The following is a 23,892-nucleotide window of genomic DNA, read 5'->3' as shown; positions in this document are numbered from 1 at the left end:
TCACTTAGTGGAATACAGTATAGGCATGATTTCTTAAGTCCAATTAGAAACTATCAGATACCTCCTTGTTATGTGATCCACTAATACACACTAAGAATGTTATTATGTGATGCTGGTCATTGTGATTCACAGGTGGAATAGCTGGGCAGAATTGTTGTTTGGTTCCCTCCTTTGGTATCTTGCATAACACGTTCTGTATCATGATGCCTAGTCCCCAGGGAAGGGGCTTTCAGATAAGTTGTTCAGGGACTTGGATCTAAAGTACAAATGTAATAATTGAATTCTGTGCTTTCCTGAATTTCTCCTTATTTTACTTAAGATTCATATATGTGTATTTCTTTCTTTCTTATTATTATTCTTTAATCGTTTTTTAAAGTTGAGTCATTATACCCATCGCAGTTCACTCTCTGACAGTTCCTCATCCCATTTCTTTTCCCCTATCTCTAAGAGAATGTCCCCACCTACTTCTGCACACCACCAGACTTCCCCTTCCTCGGGCCTCAAGTTTCTCGATAGGTAGGTGCTTTTTCTCTCACTGAGGCCAGAACAGTCTACCCTCCGCAGTATAAAGGGCAGGGGCCTCCTATCAGTTAATGTATGCTACTTGGTTTGTGTGTCAGTGTCACAGAGATCCTAGGCGTCTAGATAAACTGAGCCTTTGGGTCTTCTTATTGGGGCTCCCTCCTCCTCTGCTCCTTCCATGTTTCCCTAATTCAACAATGGCTTCTGTCCATTGGTTAGGTGTAAGTACCTGCATCTGACACTTTCAACTGCTTATTGGGCCTCTAGGAGGGCTGTCATTTTAGGCTCCTGTCTATAAGTACAATATAGCATCAGTAATAGTATCAGGCCTTGCAACGTCCCCTTGAGCTGGATCCTAATTTGTGCTGGTTACTAGATCTACATTCAGAGTCTCTTCTCAGTTTTTGTCCCTGCGGTTCTTTTTGATAGGGACAAATTCTGGGTCAGAGTTTTTGACTGTGGGATGACAACCCCACCCCTTGACTTCATGAGCTATCCTGTCTATTGGAGATGGACTCTACAAATTCCCTCTCCCCACTGTTGGGCATTTCATCTAAGGTTCCTCTCTGAGTCCTGAACAACTCTCACCTCCCATGTATCTGGTACATTCTAGAGGGTTCCCTCACCTCCTACCTCTTGAGGTTGTCAGTTATTATCCCTTTTACTGTTACTCAGGACTTCACTCCTGATCCCCCCAATACCTGATCATGTTCTTTTTTCTCCTTCGTGTCCCCTCTTCCACCCAGGTACCTACCTCATTCTGCCCACCAGGATTGCTTTATGCTCACTCCCACATGGAATTGAGAAATTCTCACTTGGACCCTTCAGCTTGTTAACCTTTTCAGGTTCTTTGGATATTCTGTACTTTTTGGATAAAATTAACTTATTACTGGGTACATACCATACATGTCTTTTTGGGTCAGAGTTACTTCCCTCAGGATGATATTTTCTAGTTCGATCTATTTACCTGTAAAATTCATGATGCCTTCTTTCTTAATAGCTGGGTAGTATTCCATTGTGTAAATGAACCACATGTTCAATATCCATCCTCTTGTTGTTTGTTTTCATTGTCTGGCTATTCATATAGGCTGCTGTGAACATAGTGGAACAAGTACCCATGTGACATGATGAGGCATTCTTTGAATATATGCCCAAGAGTGGTATAGCTATGTCTTCAGGTAGATATATTTCTAATTTTCTAAGGGACCTCCAGATGGATTTCCAGAGAGGTGTACTAGTTTACGATACCACCAGTAATGGAGGAGTGTTCCTCTTTCTCCATATCCTCTACAACGTGTACTGTCATCTGAGATTTTGACCTTATCTATTCTGCTTATTCTCAGTGTTGTAAACTGGAATCTCAGAGTCATTTTGGTTTACATTTCTCTGATCACTAAGAATTTTGAACATTTCCCTAAGTGCTTCTCAGCCATTCTAGATGCCTCTGTTTTGAATTCTCTGTTTAGCTCTATACCCCCATTTATGATTTGATTGTTTGTTGTTGTGGAGGTTAGCTTCTTGAGTTTTTTTTAAAATATATTTTGGATATTAGTCCTATGTATTTGATGTAGAATTAGTGATTTTTTTCCAATCTGTAGGTTGCAGATTTGTCCTATTGTCTATGTCCATTGACTTACAGAAGGTTTAGGGTTTCAGGATGTCTCATTTATCAGTACTTTGTCTTAGAGTATAAGCCATTAGAGTTTTATTTAGGAAATTTCAACACATGCCAATTAATTTTCTTCTTTTTCAGAGATTCTCTACTGTTAGTTTCAGTGTATCTGGTTTTATATTGAGGCCCATGATCAACCTGGACTTTAGCCTTCTGCAAGGTGACAAATATGGATCTATTTTCAGTTTTCTACATACCAACTTCCACTTAGACCAGCACCATTTATTGTAAATATTTTCTTTTTTCTATTGTATAACTTTGTTTGTTTGTTTGTTTGTTTGACAAAGATCAAGTGTGCCTAAGTGTGTGGTTTTATTTCTGGGTCTTCATTTTTATTCCATTGATTAACCTTTCTTTATCTGTATTAATACCATACAGTTCTTATCATTATTGCTCTGTATTATAGCTTGAGGTCAGGGAAGATGATTCCCTCAAAAGTTCTTTTATTGTTAAGAATTTTTTCTCTATTTTGAGTTTTTTTCTTGTTTCCATAAGAAATTGAAAATTGTTCTTAGTATGTCCTTGAAGAACTCTGTGTTGGAACTTTGATCCAGATTGCATTGAATCCGTAGATTGCCTTGTTTGGATGGCTGATTTTAATGTGTTAATTATATCAATCCATGGGCATGGGAAATTTTTCCAAAGTCTTTTTTGATTTCTCTGTTGAGAGATTTGAAATTCTTGTCATACAAGTTTTTCACTTGTTTGGTTAGAGTTGCCCCAAGACATTTTATATTATTTGTGACTATTATAAAGGTTAATTTCCCTTATTTTTTTTCAGCCCTTTTATCATTTGTATAAAGGTCAAGGACTCCTATGGAAATGTTACTGGAAGGACAGAAGGAAATGAAGGGGATAGCAACCACATGAAAGTACCAATTCTATCAACTAACCTGGATCCCAAGGGTTTCCAGAGACTAAGCCACCAACCAATGAGAATACAAGGACTGGACTGAAGCAATGGCATTTATATAGCGGGAGACTTGCTGCCTTGCCTGGTCCCAGTGTGAGAGGATGCACCTAATCCTGTAGACAGTTGATGCTTAGAGAGGCAGATGTCTTGGGAGGGTCCTCCATCAGTGGTGAAGGGGATAGTATGAAGACCTCTGGGATTGGAGGCTTAAAGAGGCATATAGGTGAAATAATTAGTTAAAAAATAAATCCTCACCCTGTACTTATATTTAAAAAGCTATATGATATTTCATTAACATTTTCTTTGGATGTTTACCTTCTATATGATAAGATCAACATATTTGCTTTTTGCCATACTGTATATTTTAATATACATAGTTAACTATCTGTGTCTGTAAACTCACTGCAGAGTTTAATGGATCATTCATAATGTGCAATTGTTTTCCTCTTAAGGTGTAAATGTTTGTGTCAGATTTCTTGTATGGAGTATAATAATTTTCAGATTAATCTATTTTCTTTTATCAATAATTCATTATTTTTAATTTGAAGAGTCTTACATTATTTGGGTTTCTATTATTTGGCTTTCATTGGATTTAACTCATAAATAATTTTATTGATATCTTTCCTTACTTATAAAAATAACAATAAATATTGATATTTGCATATACATACATTTGCATGATTCTTCCAATTGCCTTGAATATATAATATATCCCAAAATGCATGGGTTCAAAGGTAGCTAGATAATTAGATGATGCAGAAGACATAAAACATTTGAAAACATATTTATATTTTAAATATTTTCATAAAGTATGTGAAGAATTTTTGATTCTTCAAATGATTACCTTTAGATGCAAAATCCTAAATTTTATGTTTACATTAATTTTGGTTGATTTCACAAATCCACAAATAAAACTATGAACTATTTAGAAGACATATTAGTGACCTCCAGTAACCAATTTCCAAAAAATAAATAATTCGTTATTTTCATTAAAATTAGACTCATATTAAAAAATAAAATGTTAGATTACACCATATATAGATGAGTTGCTAGATTCAATGAAGAAAAAATTATTCAATGTTATTTGATGTACTGTGTCACATGGGGGAAAGGAGGATGATAAAGAAAAAGTTTCGTTGTAAAGGGGAAAAATAAAATTAAAAAATAGGAGAAAAGAAAATGTCAATCCCATGTTGGCATCAGGACACCTGTATGGAAAAAGAATAATTTCTAGCTTTTGAAACTATATTCTAAGAACATGGCTGAAAAATGTAAATTCTACTCTATGTAGTATTTTTACCTAACTATAAAATATACAAAGTAGGTTGCTGGTATATAAACTTTTTTCTCTTCAAATTTGTAGTTTGTGTAAAAGGGAGAATCTTTAGCATGCTGGCACAAAGAAGCATCAATAACAAAATAAATCAGAGTCGAAACAGTCAACAATGCGTTCATCATTAAGAACTCTTGCAGGCCAACTTAAATTAAACATTGCATTGAAATTTAATATGTAGTCTTTAAGTCTTTGGAACTGGTTTGTAAGAGAAGTCTGTTAGTTTGTATATGAGTACTACAGAGATACTAGAATGTTATATACATATGTTTAATGGGATATTTTGGTATGAAGTCTAAATAATCCCAGCAAGATAAATGATGAAGAATCTGTTAATGCCACTGCAAGTATCAAAATATCCAGCCTCGGTTTTCTATAAATATGTGTAGTGACTAAATCAACTTGAAAATGGTGTAAAAGATGCATGTAGACTGCTTGCATACAGCACAGGACAAAGAAACCAACTCTTCTGCAGCTAGTTAGTGGTTTAAAAAACCTGTCTGAAACATAAACTGTAAAATGAGGGAAGGGTATTCAGTAAATTGTGTTAACAAAACTGAATAAGCACTGTGGTGGCTTGAAAATGCCTGGCTCAGAGAGTGGCACTATTAGGAAGTGTGGCCTTTTCAGGACAGATATGGCCTATGTTTATTGTGGAAGTGTTACTCTAGGGTTGGGCTTTAAGACCCCCTGCCTAGCCATGCTGGAACTATTCTTCTCCTGTTTGCCTTTAGAATAAGATGTAGAACTCTAATCCCCATGATTGCCTAGATGCTTCCATTCTCCCTCATTGATGAATATGGACTGAATCTTTGAACATGTCAGGGAGCCTGTATAACAGTTGCCTTGATCATGGATTATCTTTAGAGCAATTAAACCCTAATTAAGAACAGCAATTATAGAAAAATAAAATTAGAAAACTGTCCTCCATCCTTCACAAAAGTCAACACAAAATAAAAACAAAATTAAACAAAAAATGTTGGTGCTACATAGATAGCTCAGTGATTAATAGTATTTGGTACAATTTCAGAGGAACATGTTATGAGCCTCTGGCATTCACAAGATAGCTCATAACAATCTGTGACTTAAGCTTCAGGGAACCTGACAACATTATCTGGTGACTACAGAAAGAAAGTATGTACATGGTTGATAGTCATACATAAGTGCAGACATCCATTGAATAAAAATGAAATTAAATGTTATAATTAGTAGAACAGAAAACAGTTTATGAGCAAAGTCAAAAACTTTATGAATAGAAGATTAATAAGAAGAAAGTATTTCACTCAGGAAAATCTGCTAAACAAAAGCAAGTACTAACAAAATCGGAAAGAAAAATTACAGAAAATATGGGAAACTATGAACATTTGAATATACATACATATATATATATATGTATATATACTCACATAAATAGATAGAACATATATATATATTCACATAAATAGATAGACAGAATAATTAAATGAAATGAGGCAAAATTTGGTTACTTTTAAAGAATGCCAACATTTTTAGTTTATAATAATTAATGAGTATCTTTAATTTTATGGTACAAGAATATTTATTCTTATATTGTGGTCATCTACAAATATATAACTTATATTTTCAGATTTTTAATTCAAATAAGCTTCTTGAAAATAAAGAACAAATAGCACATGTAGAGTGCATGAATTGATTAAAAAATGGTTTGTGTGTAAAAATTGTTAATTGGAGGAAACAAAAGCAAAGTACCCTGAGTGATAGAAGCATAACCATAGAGTCAATAATTCACTTATCCTCAGTGCCTGTCTTTGTGCATAGTAATGTTTATAGACTTCTGCTCCTGGGATTACATGAAATAATATTTATAACTGCATTGTAATGAGATTTTGACATCAACTGCTGGTGAATTTGGGACTATGGGTTTCAGCCAGATATATACTCATTCAAATACCTGAGCTATAAACCAGTGACAGCCTCTCTGGTATTGACTATCTACTTGTTTTATAAGTTGTGAGTCAGTTTTGAACCTGCCTTACCTGAGGAAAGGACTGTCTGCTTTCATACATTTTGTGAAATACTGAACATCACTCTTCATGAAAACAGAGAGTTTGTAAGTACTTTATTAACATATTAGCATAAATATGGATGTTTTATGCAATTTTAAAATGAAACAATAAAAAATGAAACAATAAAAAAACTAAGTATATACTGGGAACCAGATGTAAATTAACCTCCTGATCAACACATTCTCACATAGACTCTGCCACCAACATCAAACATGCTACTAATGCAAATTGTACCTTCTGGAACTAGGTAAATAATCACAGAATGAATTCTCACTATGTTTTCTATTAGTAGAACTTCAATCAAAACAATATTAAGCATCTGACTTGTATAAACACCTAACTTAACTGGAGATCCATAATGTTTCTTGGGCTCTTCCTGAATCTGTTTCAAACTCTTTAGTGTTTTGTCAAAGTCCTTCCTCAGGAAAACCTGGCTATCCAGGTTCAGAACTTTCTGAGACTGCATGGAACACATTCTTTTGCTTTGTCAACTTACCTAACATGCTAAGAACAACCAACTAACACCCATAGTTTTCTTACTTTTCCACAAATTGTCAAATATTGTATATGAAGAATCACTAAATATCATTTCTTTCACAATTGGTGAAACAGGATAATCTAATGAAATTCTCTCCTTATGCTTGTAAGGTAGTTCACATCATGGACATTCTCCTATAAACTCTACAATACTAGGAGAGGCTTCAGTAATAAAGAGACTTTTGGTAAGTTTTACAAATTGGAAATTCTAACCCTAGATACTAAAAAGAGTCTTCTTCATATATCTGTTGCTCTCTAACCAACTAAGGTACTAAAATCTGAATTATTAATGGCTCTCTAGAGGAAAAGAACTTAACCAAATGAATCTTTCTCTTCGTTTATCTCCTCTCTCTGTCTCTCTCTGTCTCTCTGTCTCTGTCTCTGTCTCTATCTCTGTCTCTGTCTTTCTCTGCCTGTCTCTCTCTGTATGTGTGTGTGTGCATTTGTGTGTGCATGTGTGTGTGTGTGTGTCTATGGACAGAGATATCTCTAAAATTTAGCTAACTTTGGATGAAAATATGCCACTACAAAGTACATAGTTGGGAAATTACAATGCTCCAATTGCTCAGTAGTGGCATTTAAGTGTGCTAAATGTTATATAATCCATTTGTAATTTTCTAAGTATACAGGCTCTCTTATTTCAGTGTCCTTGTCCGTATTCATTGTAAAACTGGCTGGAAATGATGTTGAGAAAAGGGACTGAAACTTAAATGCTTTTTAGGAAACACACAAATTTTTAACAGTTCATTTTTATAAAAATTACACACAAATAACCAAACTTCCACTGATATTTTTGGCTTTGAGAAAAAGTAAGATGTATAAATTTTCCTAGGGAATAATACCCATTTTTATGAATGTGGATGGCATCACATCTAGAAGTTTTGCAAAGACTGAAGATTCTGAATATATATTTCAAATTTATGTTGTCATTTTTAAGTATGTAAATTTGTTCATTAAATAATTGATCATTTTGACAAAGGCAAATACTTGAAGTTTTTTGATAGCAATACTTTCAAACACACCAAGACATAATCACATTGAATTGACTTAATGCCTAATCCAGTCATGTCATGTTGTGTGCCTGAAAATAGTCAGATCTGAAGCCCAGCATCCTGGCATCACAATCTTTAATAGCCTGGCATATAGGAGAGTGTAGTATTTAGAACACTATCTTCAGATAAGTTAGGCACTTTCCCTTTATATTTAAAATATAATTTCAGTAAAATTATGTTTTCAGGTATTGTAGTCAACACTAATTTTGAAATGACAAAAATATTTGTATCAGCAACCCAACAAGAATGGTGGCTTGAGTACTATAAATGTAAGGACAGCCAGTATCAGTAATTTATCATGATTGCTATATTTAACAAGCATGATGATATGATTTTCATTAGCATAAAAACTAGAAAAGGGGATAAATTCAAAATAATGGAACAGTGAAAGGTATGGTTTCTCTATGAATTGCAAAATTTTTTAATAAGCTACTATAGTTCAATGTTATAATAGATATACAACTAGGCAGGAGGAAAGACTGACAATTTCACTACAATAGTTTCTGTAGTTCCTTGAAAACCACACATCAAGAGGAAATTTCAAAGTCATTGTCATCTTGGGATGTTGTCATGCTACCAAGTCATCACTATTTTACTAACTAGCGTTAGGAGGCAATTAATCAATGATTTCTCATCTTTGTATTTTTTTCTGTATTAGAAGTACTTGAATATTTATCAGATGCTTTTCAGAACCTCATAACTACTCTGAACTGTATGATAACATCATTCAGTAAAATATCCTTTAAAAGGGTTAGAAAGGATTAGACTTCTGACAACTTGACAATGTTTCAGAATATTGCATTGAATGCAGCATGAAAGAAAATAGGGTGAATTTGTACAAACAATGATCCAACGAATTTTTATAAAGAGATCTACAGTAAGCAGTGGTGCTTTGCACGCCTGTTGATGCTAAGCATCTCAGTTTAGGACTGTAGTTGAAAATTCAGGCTCTTCTCTCAAGCATGTTATGAGATAGATTTTGGTATTTAGCTATATTTTCTTCGTTGTGAAAAAATATATTATAAATGGAAATATTAGCAGTAGTACAATCAACATAAATCCTCAACAATGAATTCTGGTATATTCACTTAACAACCTGAGTGAGAAGTCTGATCTGTAGGCTACCTTCTCAAGACACAGCAAAATTGTTGTTTGCTTTGTGCATATAGCTTTGTTCATAACTTATGTTAACTAGAGAACCACCTGGGCTTCTATAGTTGGAGAATTTGTCAAAATGACTCCTAGATAATTTTCAGGTATTAATTTGGCTCCAGACAGAAATGTTAACTGATTTAAGGCACGTGTGTTAGAAACTGTAGCTGAGACATATTGGTCAGTGCCAGAATACCTTTCTGCATCCCCTCAATTCATCTCCTTGTCTGTCTTAAACTATGAAATTTTATGATCTTATTATCACAAGATAGAGAGTTACTCAGTACATTTTCCCTCGTGACATCTTACTTATTGCCGTTGCTGTGATTCCTTCTACATGCCAGCATGTGTCAGGAAACCTGTGAGGAGGGAAACCGTGGGATCTATTAGACAAGTAGGGAGTTCCTTTATGGTAAGTACATTCAACAAAAAGGATCCAGATTCCTTTCCTTTTCTACATACATAAGATTTCCTGAAGTGTATAGAGCACACCAACTTTTCTCTGAAATTTTATTTTATTATACTAGAGAAAGTCTCATACTTCCTAATACTGCTGCATGTATTTATTAAACCTAAGGGTTAATAAAGTCAAGGTGATGTCAGTCAAATACATGTACACAGATAAAAACACACACACACACACACACAGAGAGAGAGAGAGAGAGAGAGAGAGAGAGAGAGAGAGAGAGAGAGAGAGAGACAGAGAGAGAGACAGAGAGAGAGACAGAGAGAGAGAGAGAGACAGAGGGAGAGAGAGAGAGAGGAGAGATAAAATTGGAGCAAGAATATACAAATTCAAATTGTATGAGTTTCTTTCTTCCACACAGTTTATAAAATTTAAAAAAGTTTGTACCTGCCTGTAGGAATTATGTCTACAAATTCCCATGAGAACACAAGTCACCTCATCCAATTTAATAGGTTTCCTTGTTCTAAATGAAAATGAGATACTGCAACAATTTTCAAGTTTCTGAAACTAATACTGTAATAAATAATTATCACTGCCAAACTACCTTCATGTTCTCTGGGAGTAAATATTATTACACTCTAAGTAGATCTCTATTTAAAAACATAATTATTTAGATCTATTATATGGTGAGTCGCTGTCACTGAAAGAGTGCCATCTGTTCTGTTTTCATAGATTTTATGTTTGTTTTCCTCATTTAGCTATTTTTGGTGTGTTTATATTGTATAATGACATGTTATTACTCTCATGAGAATAGGGTTCATTAGGATGAGACAGAGACTCAAACAATTATATTCACATAAATGTAGAGGGAATTACTATAACATAACATTTTCATTTACAGCAAGATTAACTAAGTGAGTTCTGTTGAGAGGCAATGTTTTTTAATTATTTCAAAAGAACTACTGGAGGCTCTCCACCTGTCACAGGTGATATACTATGTAAAATTTAGCACATCTACCAGAAAAAAATCAAGAAAAATGTGCTGGTCTTATCAAGTAATTGGAAACAATTTTATTATTAAGCTCACAATACAGTTCAGTGGGCAAATATTTTTCATACAAGCATGAGAACCTGATTCTGAACTCTAAATATCAATATGTTTTAAAGACAAGAATTTTGGTGTGTGCTTGCTGTCCCAGACATAGGAAGGTAGAGATAGGTGGATTCCTGGGGCATACTTCTCACACATTCTTAATTAAAACTGTCTTAAAAAAATACAAAAAGGTGTAAAGTGATGACTGAGTGACAGTACCAAAGTTATTTATGTCACCTACTCCTAAATGCACATGCATGTGCCTATGAACTTTCAATACATATATGTGCCTAAATGTCACATACATTTAAACACACAAGTAAAATCATTTAAATTATCAAACTTAATGCTAATTTTATATTCAGAAGCATTGGCAAAAATGGTCAAATAAGTTATCAGTTAACCTAAAGACTGAAATAACATGGTCAAAAAATTCCTGGGGGTCTTTGTTATATCATTTCCCTTACATGCACAAAACATAGGATGATAGGCCACACATGTATTTTGAGTGTTTTTTTTAAGAATATTTGAGGAATGACAAAGATGTAGGCACTTAGGTTATAGGTTACATATGCTAAGTTCACTTTCTAACTTCCATTTTGTTTGAGAACAAAAGCTAAATCTCATATTATTTCTTTTTGATCAAGTCTTATCTATACAAGAAATATGTGAAAACATCACTGTTTGTCTGTCTGTCCTTCTTTCTTATAAAAAATAGAAGCATTCATAAACGCATTCTGTAGTAGATTTAATAGATTTCAATATTCTTCAGTTTCCTTCAACTCTGTCACTATCTTCCCGACTCCATTCTTCCAGAGATTCACTCTCCCTCCATTTCCTCTCCAGAAAAACCTGGCATCCAGGTCATGACAGTCAAACAGTACAAAGAAAAGTACAAGGAGGCCACTTAATAGGAGAAATAAGTGTCTCATGTGTAGGAAAAGAGTTAGAAATACACTTGTTTCCATTGTAAGGCATTTCACAAAACCATAAAATGATGATGACACTAAAATTTTGAATTAACTCTCACCAATATCTTACACAATGAATAGTAACATAATATCTAGATACATTCCAGTTTAGACTTTAATCTGATTCCCTTGTGTTCAAATCTGTGTATTTTTTCAAGTGATCCTAAACTAAAAACTATAGTAGCTGATTCTACTAAAGCCTTTTTGAATTGGAGTTTCAATTTCAACAAACATTTGTTTAAATATCTCAGAGAGGGAATACCCTTATTGGTAAATATTTAGGCAAAGAGGTTCAAGGAATATTTTATGTGTATCACATCAGCTTTTGCATGATCACATGGTTATGATTATGTGGATTATATATTTCTTCTGAAGCTAAATTTAAAAATGTCATATTCTTTTAAAATGTACAACCAGGCATGTTATACATAGTTATTAACATCATCAGTCTGTAACCTATGGCAGGGAAATTGGCATTTCATCTGGTATAACCTTGATAGAAGTGATTGCTTTCATTTTTAATGGTTCTGAGATTTGTTCCAAGAAGAGATATACTTTTAATGCAATTTTCCATGCACCATGCTTCAATTATCTACTCATATAATTATGAAATTACACCAATAGTTTGAAATTATCTTCTAAGAGTTCAAGTTTTGAGCTTTATCCATAAATTAATTCATTCAATATCATTTATCATACTTAGTTATTGTGAAGTTGTTCATCAAAATATTTTATAAGCTTTTCAAATAGTCAAGGCTATCAGTAATAGTTTTATACTCTTTTACTTCTTAATCCTTATGCCTCAAATAAAGGATCTCTATGTATATTCATGTGTAAAATATTAGTATAATGTTGGCCACAATTATGAAAATAAAACAAAATACATATTTAAAAATTAATTTGTAAAAATAGAACTTATCAAATTATTTAAAGAACACAAAAGAAAATAATATAATTTAATATAATATTGTATGGGAATATTTTCTTTTTAAAAAGTTCTTGTCTTATACAACCCATCCTGACACAGTTTTCCCTCCATCCACAACTTCTACCTCAAACATCTCACTACAACTCCCCTACAATGACACTGCTACCTCCACTCTTCCATAGATCCACTCGTCCTTCAGTTTTGTAAAGTGCAGCCCTTACAGGAATATTGTGGGAACATGGCATAACAAGATAAAAAAAAAACTACACATAAATTCTCATATCCAGAGTGGCCAAAGCAATTTGGTAAGGCGAAAAGGATCCTAAGTTCAAGTGAAAGAGCCAGAGACACTCTCCATCCCCACTGAGTAATCCCACAAAAAAATGCAAGATGATAACGGTAACATATATGCCAAGGACCTTGTCAAAATCCATGAAGGGTCTGTGATTATTGTTTCAGGCTCTGTGAGCCCCATTATCCCTGCTTAGCTGAGTCTGTGTGATTTGCTGGCCTGGTATTATTGATCCCTCTTGCTTCTTCAGTTATTCCTCCCATTTTTTCTTGGTATTCCCTGAACTCTGAAGTAAAGTACCAGATGGAGAGCTCAAATATGAGCTCTCTCTTTCTCTATAATGCTTGGCTATGAAATGTGGCTCTAATCAGAAGCTGGAGGAAGCCTCCCTGATTATGAGAAATATTATTTCTTAAATGTAACTTTCTAAAGTGCAAAGACAAACTCACACCCAAGTTCACAAAATGAGTTCATGACTAAATACTGTTATATATAAATAGAATCAACTATGAGTTCAAAGAAAGCACCTATATAAAAACTCTATTCACAAATTTCTGTTTTAGAGGGGTTTAATACTTTGAAAAGAAATAATAGTCAAACTATTTATTCTAAAACATAAAGAACTAAACAGGTGTAGGGGAGTTAGAAGAATGGATGAATTCACCCAGAACTACCAAGCACCACTACAGAGAACATGTTGGATGGAGAGTTTGGAAAGATGGAAGAGCAAAGCAGTGTAAGCCCTGTGAAGAGAAATGAGACTCGCTATATGAAGAGAATGACAGTTGAGAAAGAGTATTTAAGTCCATGTAGGAACATGTTTTTTTTTAACTGAGTTTGGCAGGGTGGTGTTCAGATGCTTAGATCTTACACAGATTCAGATCAGCCTCAGCATGTGGAAACCAGACAATAGATCACCCTGGCTACATGCAATGGTGAGGCCTGAGATGAAGAAGGGTTTGCTTCCTGGATTGGACCCAGAGTAAGGAAATGCTAGGGCACTGAGTCAGAAGTAGGAAGGTGGGTGAGGGAGCAACATCATAGAGGCAGGAGGAGGGGGGAGGGGATAGGAGTTTGTGTAAAGAAAACTGGGAAGGGAAATAACATTTGAAATGTAAATAAATAAAATCACCAATGAGATTAAATAAATCATTGATATATTCTAAACATCTACCTATCCATCATTTTTCTTCTTATTATCTATCTACTTGTGAAGGCAATATGTGAATTGATGATAGATATATAAAAAGGTTGTCAGTGTGTGTATAAGTAATTTATCTTAGTACCGAAGATACTTGAGTAAAAAACACTGAAAGAATACAAATTTTAGGTCTTTTTTTTAATTGCAGTTTCACAAAGTTGGGTCTATAACTGCCTGACACTATATGCTTAGGGAGAATATTATTGTTACAGGATTATGTGACTGAAGACAATAATTTAACACCTGATTTCTGTCTACATCTGTCAAATAAGAGTGATGCAATAAATAGAAAGATTAAGATGCACAGCTAAGTCTTCAGGTGAAACCCTTCAAAATTGGAATAAGGGATGTCTCTGACTCTGACCTGTCACTGAATCCCCTTCCCAAAGCCTTGTATAAGCTCAGAAGTGAGGATATACCTAGTTCTTCTGGAATTTGATGTCCTAAGTTAGGCAGGAACCCAAGGGGGCTTCCCATTTCCTAAGGAAAAGTAAGTGGATAATGAGGGAGGGGCTTGAGAGGGTGGGATTGGAGAAGAAGGGGAGATGCAATAGGGATGTAAAGTGAATAAATAAAGGAAAAGATAAATTAAGGACTGCATTTATGTGGTCTCTAGAGTCAGAGTCATAGTCAGAATCAGAGAACAAGCCACTGGAGATGCTACTTTCTTAGGAGAGTAGGAATTGTGGGAATTACAACTGTGAAAATAAATGGACTAATGAGGAGCTTTGTTATTTATCACCCATGAGATAAGAAGCTGTGTAATTTGGTGTGTGGTGTAAGTTTAAAGCATAGTGCTCATACTCTCAGTACCAGAAAACCTTGGACCTTTTAAGACACGAGTTCCTGAGGATATATACTCAATTTCCAACATTCAGGTAAGCTTTAAAATTTAAGGCAATGACAGAGGGAAAGACAAAATAGAGAGAGAAACTCTTCTTCACATCACCACATCATTTCTTACCACCTGGGGCAGAAGGGACAGCTGGTTGCAGTGTTTTGAGAGTAGGAGAACTGGCTAAATCTCTCCCTGACTTCAATACTGTGATAAGCAAGACCTGCACCTTGGCTGGACTGCAAGTTAAAGATGTCCCTCTTGCAGAGGTTTTATATGAGCTAGACCAGAGTGCATGACACAAGACACTGACTTAAGCCCAAGCCAACATCTACACCATTGGTGAAATACTGGAGTGCTTGAAGTGACCAGATTTACAGATTCAAAATTCAAAGATCTTATGACACAGAGCAACAACTAGATACCTAGAGAAGTCAGAATAAGGTTCAAGTATTGGTAGTAAAGCAAAACCCAGAAGTCTCATATCAGACCAATGCATCATAGCAATGAACACTAACAAACAAAGAGGTTTGGGGAAGCACAGTGTATCATACTGTGATACACTATAGCTTCCATCATGAGCTGTCTTTCTCAGTGGTTGTGGTGAGGAAATTGCAGGGTAAGAAAACTAATGAGAGGGGAGGGAGACATGAATGCCTTTTAGTTAGTGCATAATTAGAAATTCACAAGGAACAAATAAAAAAACTAAACTATTTAGCTTATGAAAATTTCATCTTGAAAAAAAATAGGAGTATGAATATAAACAACTAAAAGTAAAATATAATAAAGATTCTAGTAAACTGTCTCTTCTCCATCAAATAATCACATGCATTTAACCAAATATTAACCAAGGTTAATAATTCTGTAAATTATTTAAAGGTTTCAAATTCTGGAGAATGACAGGTCTGATACTATTCCATTGAAAAACATGTCCCTTCTCAGTAAATATTACTCTTCAAAATACTAAATAAATTTCATGATTTTTGACACTGTGGAGAGAAGTTTTTGGAGTGTGGTAGTACTGTGAAACTATTATACATAAGCTGTGTTCAAAATATGATACAGGTTTATATCAGTAAAATTTTCATGGACAATGCTATTCTAGTGCCATTCTAAGAAGTACCTAAGCAATTCTGACAAAGGTGTTCATGAATTCCATTTTCTTTTTACTTTCTCCTTTTCAAAGTTTATACCAAAAACATGGAACTGAAAAACCAAACAGCAGTTTCAGAATTCCATCTGCTTGGACTGACAGACGATCACAAACTGCTGCCCCTTATCTTTGCCATGTTCCTCTCCATGTATCTGATTACAGTTCTGGGAAACCTGACTATCATAATGGCCATCACCTCTGCCTCCCAACTGCACACCCCTATGTACCTCTTCCTCTCTATTCTTTCCATTAATGACATCTGTTACAGTACAGTCACAATTCCCAAAATGCTTGTGAACATCCAAGCCCATGATGATAGCATAAGTTACATAGAATGTCTGTCTCAGATCTGCTTTGTTTCAATTTTTGGAGACATGGAAAATTTTCTCTTGGCAGTAATGGCCTATGATAGATATGTGGCCATTTGCAAACCCCTGAGGTACACAGTCATAATGAACCCTATTTGCTGTGCCCTGATGGTTCTATTCTCACTTCTTTTTAGCATTATGGATGCCCTACTCCATAGTCTAATGATTTTGAGGCTTTCCTTTTGCACAGACCTAGAAATCCCACACTTTTTCTGTGAGCTGGCTCAGATTATCAAACTAGCCTGTTCTGATACATTTATCCATAATCTCTTAATATTTGTTGCAGTTTTTGTCTTTGGTGGTGGTCCTATCTGTGGAATTGTTTTTTCATATATTTACATTGTGTCATCAGTCTTGAGAATGCCTTCTTCTGGAGGAAAACACAAAGCTTTTTCCACCTGTGCATCACATCTGTCTGTGGTTTCCTTGTTCTATGGGACAGGCTTTGGGGTGTACATCACTTCTGCTGTAACAGATTCTCTTAGAAACACAGCAATGGCTTCCATGATGTACAGTGTAGTTCCTCCATTGCTCAACCCATTTATCTATAGTCTAAGAAATAGAGAAATAAAGGAAGCCTTGAAGAAACTTGTTGGTAGACTCATTTATCTTATGTGATGTTCTACTTATGTGTCATTTTAGAGAAAGTCAAATTATGAATAATCTTAATGGGTAAAATCTCTCAACATTTCTATACTCACTTAAATGACTCCAATGTGTACTTGGTGTACTTCAACGCATGTTAAGATGTACTTTAATATATTTTCTGCATTCATCCCAATCTCTTATATTAGTTCTTATGGTATTTGTTTTATCTCAGATTCACAGAAATTGAAAATAAAATTGGTTATAGTTGTTAACCTATACACTGGTTCAAATTATCTGGAATTATAGTGAGTTGAAGATCTCCAGTTTCCTGTAATCTTTAAAATGACTGCAATGTGTGATCACTTTGCCTACTTCATATGATGAAGTTTTATTTTCTGAGTTAATATTCATTCATTTAATTTAGATTTCAAAGCATCTATTTTATCCACAATACACAAAAAGCAACCCTAAAATTACAACTGTCATCATATCATATTTTCTCCTCTGATTTGTCAAATGTAGGTACTGTACATCAAGTGTGTACTGGATAGATACTACTAAACCAAAAGTGTGTCAATGTGATAGAAGTTTTAGTACTGGATAACTGAAACTTCTGTTTTAGATTCTGATCAACAATATTGTTATTACTGAGAATTATTTTTTACATCATATTCTGAATATTTATTATATTAAGTGTTATTGTTGGGATAATCTATTTGTGATAATCTGTGTAAAGATTGTTTTGCATTATTCAAGAACTGATTTCTGTTCCATTAGAGTACTGACTACTGTGTGGACTCTGGTATTGTGATTTTAATGTCTTTGTTTCAGTGTTTCATAAACATTCTTCTTCATCAACTTCTGAATGGTTTAATAATCATCTGATTGCCTACAACAGGGCAGAGAGGGAAAGCAGAAAATCAGACCAGGAATAAAAACTCAGAAAATATCAGGTATGTGAGATTTTGCTGGCCAGATATGGTTGAAAGAAAAGGTTCTGGAACTAAAAGAGGTGTAAAGGTCTACTTGACAAAATTTAGATTAGAATAAATAAGATTACTAATTTATATGATCTACATGCAAAATAGTGTAAGCTAATGCATGAGGTTAAAAAAAATAATTCTGTGACTTCGTTGGATTGCTGACAGTTTTGAGTCAGTCTGGTATTAATTATCATCAAATAAACTTAATTCATTTAAAAATAGAGTTTAGGTATATTTTACTTGAAACTAAACAGGGAAAATAACATCTTTTATAAAAGACAAATTATGGTTTTAATTCAGAGTCAAAATTGAACATGTTCTTTTCTTTTCAAATACATAGAAATTAAGACAGATGGCAGGTAACAGTTAATAATGATACAAATCTCATAAAAATTGCTTGAATTTCAGGAAAATACAGAAGTCAAATTAAATATAGTACAAAAAGTCAAAACATTTTAGCTACTTTTTTGCAACAATAATGTTTACCTTTGGTGCAAGAGCCACATTATCTCTCTGTACTGTACCAAGTGTAAGACTTCAATACATTTCTAGGTTACCTGTCATTTAGATAGAGTTATATGGTCTAGTAAACATGAGTATTAGATTACACAAAACCAGTAAAAACAGAGGGACGTATATCCTCAGTTTTGTGTAACTAATAGAATTATTTTAACATTATTCCAGGTGTTAAGGCCAAAAATAAGAAAACAAGAGGAAAATCATAATTTATATTAGTCATAGAGATGAATTTTAGATTTGGGGAGACAGTATTTTATTTCTCGTATTAATTATGCTCATCCTGTTATGATTGTTTTAAGTATAATCCAAGTGTACTACCTACAAATAATGCCCATATAATGCATTTAATAAATGTGCTTTTGAAAAGTTCTTAAAAAGAATATTCTTCACTACACTTATGATTCAATCACATTTTGTTTTTTCAGTATTCATATAGACACTTTGTTTGAAAATGGATGTGAGTTAACATTTAAAATACTGAGCACATGATTATGGTTGATGTAGAGTTATATTTTCTCTATTGATTTTGCAAAATTAATTACAGTTGGTAATTGAATGGATACTATTGACACAAGTTGCATCTATGTGATAGTATTATTGGTGATAAAAGAGTTGCAACATACATTTTGGATTCTGAGCAACTTGTATATATGTACCGATAATTTGTCATATTGAAAATACCCAGAATAATATATCATCATCAATTAAATTTACTTCTTTAAAAATATCAATTAGTTTAAATGCATAATGGTTTGATAATGAACACTGAATGTGCTCTCAGACCAAAAGTATAAATCAACCTGAACATTAGTGAATTGAAATAGAACACTTTGATTTTTTTCAAGAATATAGGAAAGATGAAAGATTCATAGAAGATTATAGTTAATTGTCCTTTGCTTCTCCATTAAATGTTTTCTATCTATGCTTGATTTTCTTGATAGCTGCAATGAGTTTAGAAAAAAATGTAGATAAAAAATTAAATATGATGTTAAACATATATCATTTAAGCCCTTTTCTTTGCTAAAATAATGCCTATTTCTGAAATAATTGCCATACTACATCACTGTACTAGACTTGGCAAGCAAACTTTTCTATGGACATATCTACTTTTTGGTCTTTAAGATGTGATTTCACTGGGTACCAATGATCCTGTATATGACCCTACATTCATGCACATAGAAGAGAACACTAAGTTTTGTTTAAAAACAAAGATTCTAGTCTAGGTATAAGAAAATGGTGAAGTGATGGGGGATAAAAGAACTGGAATTAATCGGGGTGGATTGAATCAAAGCTCATATACATATACATATGCATATACATATACATATGTTTGTATGTGTTAACTCCACAATTAAAAATAAAATATTTATTTCAATTTCATTACAAAAATTTTTAAGAAGGAGGTTTTATAATATACCATGTCCTGATAAATTTCTTTAGGCATCAATAGGTACCTTTTAAATTAATTGCGTATCTTTGGTTTCTTCTTACATTTCACTAAATATATGCACCTTATATATTGAAACACATGTTTATTTTAATTCCTTAATAAACTGAATATGAAGATACGTATGACCATGAGTATATGTTACTAAGAGACATAGAATAATGTAAAGTGCAAGCGTGTCCTCCTGTGAAAAGCCATTGACTATAAATAAGGATCCTGGAAATTATGAAAAGCTTGTGGAATATTAGAATGCAAAATTGAATATACACAATGAGAAAAACATAGCTCAAATTAATGTCAATAGAAAGGCTCCCTTAGCAGTCCACAATGAAAATTAACTTCCAGTGTGATAGAACTGAGAAGACTAAATATTGTGAAAAGAAAAGAGGAGAAAAGAAAACAGGTACAAGTTTCAGATACAGAAGTACATATAAAGAATTTTTAAAAAATAAATTTGTAACAAAAAATGGGAAGCACTTTAGGAAGGAAGAATTGATGTGATTATAATATATTTTTGAAACACAATACTTCTATAAATAATTCAGACTTTCAAAAAAATACTTCGAATTACACTTGCTTCTCATTCTTTCCAAGTGGAAGTTCCCAGCTTTGTGACCACACAGTAAAAAGAATATTAATATACAAATTTCAAATTGTGTTCTTCATGTATTCATTAGAGCATAGGCAAACTACAACAGACCAGCTCATTATAAACAAAAGTTCTTGCCCTACTCATTGGCAGAATCCATCAACTGTGAATAGCTTAACTTAGGATCCTTATCACATGTCTAAAAAACACTCTTCAATGGGTTTCTGTCTGAGCTCTTTCTGTTTGTGTGTTTGGAGAAAAGCAGTAATCATAATCATCATCATCACCATCATCATCATCATCGTCACAATAATAATAATGGAATTGCCATGTGCGAGTGAACATTTTTGCTCTAACAAGAGATAGATTACTAAATGAAAGTAAAAAACCAGGCATGGGATATTTTACAACTTCACTAGATAAGCAGATATCAATAAAACCACAATAGGAGAGGGGTAACATGGAGCCTAGGCTTAACCCTGCTGTTGCTATTTTTGAAATCCATGCTGATTGCCTTTTATATATTTGTGCTTCTTTTCTTATGCTCAGGTGCTCTAATCCTTTCAGACAAGTTTCTTTCAGATGCAGGCAGTAGTCAATGGAGAAATTCATAACTGGGCCAAGTGCTAAGATGAAGAGATTAAGTTCTAATTTCAAAGAGAGACACATATATTAACCATACCATCAACATGTCTTAGGGTTAGGGTTAGTGAACATGGCTGAAAACAAGGAACAATGAACATGACTATAAGGAGTGCTATGAAATGCTGTCTCTATGAGTAATATGATATTTGATCTCATAAATTCACAGTGATTGTGGTTACCTGTACAATAACTGTATAAGATCAAGACAGACAAAAATCTTGCATAGATCAAGTACACAAGTCCCAGGGCCAAATCATTCATTAAGAGCTATTTGGAATTAGTAGTTGTTGAATGAGGAAGAATTACTTATTATGGAGAACATAGCCATAGGCCAGTGTCCCATGCTCCCGTGATATCCCCACCACCATTCATGTATGGCAGTGAAGACTTGATTCAGTGCATATTCTGGAAAATGTACATTGAATTGGAACGGGTATGGTGAGACAGATGTGAGGTGACTTGAAGAAAATGGAAGTCAATATGATAGTAAATTATCTTTATCACTAATGAACATTAAGACATTAAAAAATTAAAATTCTTTGAAATAGACATATGACCAAGATTCTTTAGAACTAATTTATAGCATGTGGATGAGGAGCTAATAGATCATTGTAGTAATAATTGTTAATATGGGCTGGTGAGATGGTTCAGCAGTTAAGAACACGGACTGCTCTTCCAGACGTCATGAGTTCAAATTTCAGCAACCACACGGTGGCTCACAACCATCTGTAATGTGATCTGATGCCCTTTTATGGGGTATCTGAAGAAAGCTAGAGCATACTTACATATAACAAATAAATAAAAACCTTTGGGCCAGAACAAGCAGGGCCAGAGAGCAGGGCCAGAGTGAGCAAGGCTGGAATGAGTCGGGAGAAGATAACAAGGAAAATATAAATGTATATTGATTGACTTTGTGAATTAAAGCAAATTGATTCAGGTGGCCTTTAAGGAAACAGGCTTTAGCTAGATCAGTAGTTACATGTTATGTATTATAGTTTAAAGAACAATGCCATATATAGGTAAGGATTTAAATGTGTGATTCCCAGTTGCAAGACTGGTGGAAAGGATTAGGATGGAAATTTGTTCATGGGCCAATATTAGCAATTGCTATGTTTCAAAATAACTTTTATTTATATTAGAGTTTTTATCCTTATACAGCTCAAACAAAAATGCATTAGCCTTCTTATCTATTTCATGCCTGTAAACAACGTGATTGATTAGGCAGATATAAAGTCTATACAAGTCATGCTATCATAAAATTTATTTTGCCTGTGAAACCCATTACAGGTCAAGACATTACAGACATTGCTTTGTCTAAGGTGCCTACTATGGTAAAGATGATCACATTGCCTCTAGTGATTCAGTGCGGCTGTGAGGCTCCTGCTATTTCATGCCCCAATTAAACCTATAACATGTAATTCATACAACTAAGCAGCAATATTTCTGTTATTAAATTATGGCCCAATGATAATAGGAACAATGAGGCTCTTTAGGTATGCTGGTGTACGTCTCATCATTTTGTGTCTTACAGGATTAATGAAAAGCATGTTTCTTCTGGTCCCTTGCCCTGTGGCAGATTAATTTTCATACAGTATAACCACCATAGCACTACAATGCCTTCGAACTTCAAAATTCCGTTTATCATCACTTAGTTGGGGAATAACAAGCATCTCCAACTTTTTTACAATGGGTCATCTTTTTACAAATATTTCAGCCAAATACTCAAACAAACTTTAGTCAATTTCTTTTAACTGTGTAAGCTTACCTATTAAACCTAGAATCTCCACTTAGTGGGCCCATACTAGTTAACTCTATGTGATTGAGTTTTTATGTTCTTTCCTCCATTTTCTCTCACCCACAAAATCCATTCCCATACACATTTTCCAGGCTCATGCCTCAATAAATCAATAAACACATTAATTGTTTTCTTAGTATAGTACAACTCTTTAAGGACTATACTTTCTACCATCTAGAAGCCTGGTTATCCTTAAGTCTAAATTCCAGAGGTGACTATTGTATCCTATGAGGTGCATCAGTATTTCATACCTGGCATTTCCTTCCGAACAAATCACTTCTGCTTTAGCAAACAGTGAAGGATTACTTTTCTCTACCAAAAGAAGAAAAAGCAATACTCTGTGTAATAAGAGTGTGAGTACACTTTTTGTTATGGCAAGAGGTAATTCTTCCTTAGTTGAAATAAACCTCAGAGTACATGAGTTTTCTAAGTTCTCAGAATCAATAAGGTCTTGACACACATCTCCATCTGTAGATACAGGATCCTATTCTTTACCAATCAATGCCATTTCTCTAGCCAATGATTCGCTTCAAGGCCAGGACTTGAATCTTCTTCAGAATTCATCCAATCTTATAATGAGATCTTCTGTTTGATTTTTCTGTAACTTTGTTTCTGTAACTACTCCAGAAGATATTGATTAACCCTGCACTGTTTCTGTTCCTCTAGTGATGGTCAATTTTATAAACTCAGTTTATATTTGCGCTTTGTCACCTTATAATATGATACTACAAGTTGGTTAATTTTATTAAGGAACTCATTCTTTTTCTTTGTAAATTCATCCCAAAATTTTAAAAGCAACCATGTGCATATATATATATATATATATATATATATATATATATATATATATATA

The 23,892-nt window shown here is 33.8% G+C and overlaps 1 protein-coding gene across 1 annotated transcript; it reads left to right on the top strand.

Moving 5' to 3' along the window:
• The first annotated feature begins 16,134 nt into the window (after positions 1–16,134).
• Positions 16,135–17,091, top strand: LOC114618185 (olfactory receptor 7G2-like). The gene has a single exon (XM_028763869.1). The coding sequence runs from the start codon at positions 16,153–16,155 to the stop codon at positions 17,089–17,091; it is 939 nt and encodes a 312-aa protein (XP_028619702.1). The 5' UTR covers positions 16,135–16,152.
• The last annotated feature ends 6,801 nt before the right edge of the window (positions 17,092–23,892 follow it).

This window comes from Grammomys surdaster, unplaced genomic scaffold (genome assembly GCF_004785775.1).
Source record: "Grammomys surdaster isolate TR1022 unplaced genomic scaffold, NIH_TR_1.0 140, whole genome shotgun sequence".
Lineage (NCBI taxonomy): Eukaryota > Metazoa > Chordata > Mammalia > Rodentia > Muridae > Grammomys > Grammomys surdaster.
Note: the sequence above shows the minus strand (reverse complement) of the source record. Positions and strands in the feature narration are given on the sequence as shown.

Excerpts from the sequence above, each read along its gene's own strand:
- LOC114618185 (XM_028763869.1), top strand. The coding sequence starts at position 16,153 with ATGGAACTGAAAAACCAAACAGCAGTTTCAGAATTCCATCTGCTTGGA.